This window comes from Pundamilia nyererei, unplaced genomic scaffold (genome assembly GCF_000239375.1).
Source record: "Pundamilia nyererei isolate P.nyererei 1_Seehausen unplaced genomic scaffold, PunNye1.0 scaffold00125, whole genome shotgun sequence".
Taxonomy (NCBI): domain Eukaryota; kingdom Metazoa; phylum Chordata; class Actinopteri; order Cichliformes; family Cichlidae; genus Pundamilia; species Pundamilia nyererei.
In genome coordinates this window covers 1,577,367-1,581,049 of record NW_005187526.1, presented here as the reverse complement: position 1 = coordinate 1,581,049, position 3,683 = coordinate 1,577,367, and the positions used below count along the sequence as shown (strand labels likewise).

The 3,683-nt window shown below is 43.0% G+C and overlaps 1 protein-coding gene across 1 annotated transcript; it reads right to left on the bottom strand.

Annotated features, from left to right (window-relative positions):
- Positions 1-452: 452 nt before the first annotated feature.
- Positions 453-3,392, bottom strand: LOC102210939 (potassium voltage-gated channel subfamily G member 4-like). The gene is made up of 2 exons (XM_005742977.1): positions 2,664-3,392; positions 453-1,331 (listed from the first exon to the last, which is right to left on the bottom strand). The coding sequence occupies exons 1-2, from the start codon at positions 3,390-3,392 to the stop codon at positions 453-455; spliced, it is 1,608 nt and encodes a 535-aa protein (XP_005743034.1).
- Positions 3,393-3,683: the final 291 nt, after the last annotated feature.

Sequence of the window (3,683 nt, the reverse complement as noted above, 5' to 3'; positions counted from 1 at the left end):
ACAAAGGTAGGTGAACAATGTTGGGATGATTACTCAAAAAGTAATGTATTACACACTGTTAATATAAACCTTAAGCTACAGTCCCACACACCAACACAAATCCCTGTCCTACTTAGGACACATGATTTTTTTTGTACCATTTACATATGAACACTACTGTAGGAACTTGAAGAGAAAAAAATAAAGGCTGCATTGCAACAACCCTTACTGCTCATCACTGCCTTAACATTAGTTTCGGTTCTTGGCTAGCTTTGTGTTAGCATCTGTCTGTGCAGATGCTTCCTGAGAACGGAAGTTTTGTTATCAGTATAATGCAGCTGTTTCTGTTCTAGGTGCAGTTTCCAGTTTGCTATCACAATCATCACAAAAATAATGTCCATATCCATATTTTCTACCTCCTACAGCTTTTCTGAGTGTACACCAAGTCCCATCAGGAATGTATTTTCATATAATCAAAATGTAGCAGGAGCAATAAGTGGTTGGTGGCTTGTGTTCTTATCCAGCATTTGAATGTCTTTCATGGAGAGGTAATAATGATCATCTAGATCAGGCAGAAAATCAGTTTCAGGCCAATTATCAGGCCATGTTTCTCTTTCTTTCATGCTTTCTTCAGCCCCAGTGGCAAGCTCAGCACCCCTCTCTTCCTTCCACAGCCTCTTGTGCTCTTCTTTAAGTTCATTGTAAGTGCGGTTAAAAGTGTGGAAGATAGATGTGGAAGGGAAGGACAGGATGAGGATCCCTGCTAAGATGATGATTAGCGCCCCCACTTGGCCGGGAATGCTGCGTGGCACCATGTCTCCATACCCCACGGTGGTCACGGAGATGATGGACCACCAGTATGATGCTGGGATGCTGCTGAACATTAGCTGGGGGGTTCTAGCAGCATTTGGAGCCAGCTCACTTTCAGCAAGGTGGACAAGTGGAGAAAAGAGGGCCACGGCGACACAGATGAAGAGCAGCAGCAGGCCAAAGTCAGTCACGCTTCGCTGCATGGTCAGCCCCAGAGTCTGCAGACCCATAGAGTGACGGGCCAGCTTCATGACATACATGATACGCAAGGCCCTCATCACACGCAGGATTAGACCCAGTTTATCTAGAGTGCTCTTCCCTGCACCAGCAACAATATCGTGCACTGTTTCGTCCTTAAACTCAAGAAACAGGGAAACATAGTAGGGCAAGATGGCGGCTATATCAGTGATGTTGAGTGGTCCCTGAATGAACTCCAGCTTGCTCTGTGCATGGAAAAATCGCACCAGAAACTCCAAAGTGAACCAAGCCACGCAAATCGACTCTACCAAGAACATGTTTCGGCACTTCTGAGAGCATTCACCCTGCAAGAGTAACAAAAGACAGAAATCCATTGGTAAATTTAATTGATCTAAATGTACACAATTTAATAATTATCTTGTAGGCTGATAACCAGCATTGGTGCAAAACACTAGTTTAGTACCTTTCTTCCACCAAGGTTATGATGATGGTTGTGCTAATATGTAGCCTGTTTTCCCTTTGAAAACCAGACCACATTTTGACCGGTTTGAGAGCTAACTGTTACATAGTGTTGGTCAAGGTAATTTCCTTCTGTAAAAAATTGCCACAAAATTGCTGATGCCAGTGGTTCCAACTGTGAGCCGAGCAATTTTGTGGTGCCATGCACGTGGCAGATTGCAGCTATAAATTCTTTTTATATCTACCTAGTAGCAACAAATAAATACATGAGCAACTAAACAAGGATAAAACTAAAAACTTATAAATACTGTCAGAAACTACAGAATCTAATTCATTGGGTCAAATTTGAAGTTCCACACATGGTTCAACTTAGAAACATAACGAAAGTACAGTAAGTGCATTAAGTACTGACTGATCAAAGAGGTCTAACTGAATTTATTTACCAACTCTCTAAAGGTTGTTCCAAATTTTAAAGTCACATTAAATTGACTGGTGGTTAAATAGCACTTTTCTACTCTGACTGATCAATCAAAGCACTTTTTACTCAAAGCCTCATTCACACAATCATACATCTATTCATGTAAGCGATTTTTTTTATACCTAAGCACCATCGCAGTCTGATGGATGCACCGGGGGCGGTAGGTTCAGTATTTTGCTCTTGGATACTTTGACATTCTGGCTGGAGAAGACAGAGTGAACCACCAACATCTAGTGATGTGCGATACCACTGATTTGCTTTCTGATCAGATACCAAGTAAAATTCATGGTATCGATGATACTGATGCTGTGTACAAAAACTTAATGTTTCATTGTACAGTATTTCATAATACAATATATAATTGTATTATGTAATTGTAATAATATAGCTTCATAATGATTACAGGACATCAGACTACTTGTTTTTATTGCTTAATAATACAGAATTATCATATAGAAATTTAAAAAAAACTGAAGTTGTGCGCTATTTGAACACGTTGCCTGCCTGCAGCACTAAAGGACTCTGCGAGAGATGTCTGTCTTGCCCCAGCTGCACCTGTCCCTCTCCTCCTCTTCAGTTCGCCTCAACATAAGTTCATCATATTCTGTGATAGGATTTACCCTGAGGTGTTTAACAACACCTCACTGTCTTGCCACATGTATGGCAAACTGCGTCTTGGCTTTATGTGGAGGTAAAATACGTCCACACATGACTCCGTTTACACTCAGTTGGTACGTACCATAGATTCTTGCTGCTGCTGGTCTGGCATGGTGCTGATGCACAGGCTGACTACAGTGACCACAACCATTATGACAGACATGAAGGCAAACACTTTGCCTGCAAAACCAGAGTGGGGGTTCTCCACTGCTTCTCCCAGCTTGTGGAAGAAGCTTCCCTGCTCTGCATTTGCTCTCATCACTCTTCTCCTCTCCCTCCACTCTTCCTCCTTGCGCTGGTGCTGCACCACCTCATCCACTGAGCACATCATGCGGTGGTGGCAGCAGGGTGCCATCTGTCCTACATCAATGCCCCAGTACAGCAGCTCAGTATGCAGAGCTACATTGCAGACATCCTGCAGCACGCGGAGCTTCCCACGGCCCAGGAAGTTGAAGATCATCTGAAAGGCTAAAGGGTCTCGATCAAAGAAGAATTCATGACACAAGGGGTCGTAGTCATCACAAAACTCTGCTATCTCTCTCAGGGTGGTGCAGGAGTGGAGGTCACTCAGGCGACTCTGGGGGAAATCTTCCAAAGTACTCCAGGGAAAAGCATACCGGATACCTCCCACATTGATGAGGGCCCGCAAGGAAGGATCCACAAACCAAGAGGCATCACGTCCACGGAGCAGCTGACCACGCTGGAAGTACAAGCCTTTGACTTCAGTGTTCTCTGTGTCTATGAAGAGGTGGTTGTAACTCTCATCACTGCTAAAGGAATGGTCATCAAAGCCAGCGCCGATGATAGCCATTTTGGTACGTGGGTATTTGGCTGAAGAGCTGGACTGTAGTTATGGTAAAGCCTGAAAAGATTGATTACATTAAAAATTCATACATGGTGATCGATGAGTGGCCTACCCTGTTATATTAGCTGTATATTAACCATCATACACTTCAATGCCAGTATGTAACTGAAACTGCTCTTTTAAAGGTCTACAATGATCTTCTAATGGCGCCTAATGTAGGAAATTGTTCTGTACTCATACCGCTTGAATTTAGTGCTGTCTTTGATACTATTGATTACTATTCAAGATTCTGGTTTC

What these genes read in the sequence shown, in the direction of transcription:
- LOC102210939 (XM_005742977.1), bottom strand. Translation starts at nt 3,392, where the DNA reads ATGGCTATCATCGGCGCTGGCTTTGATGACCATTCCTTTAGCAGTGAT. An exon ending in AGCAGCAGCAAGAATCTATG is followed by an intron (nt 1,332 to 2,663) that starts GTACGTACCAAC and finishes TTACTCTTGCAG; the next exon opens with GGTGAATGCTCTCAGAAGTG.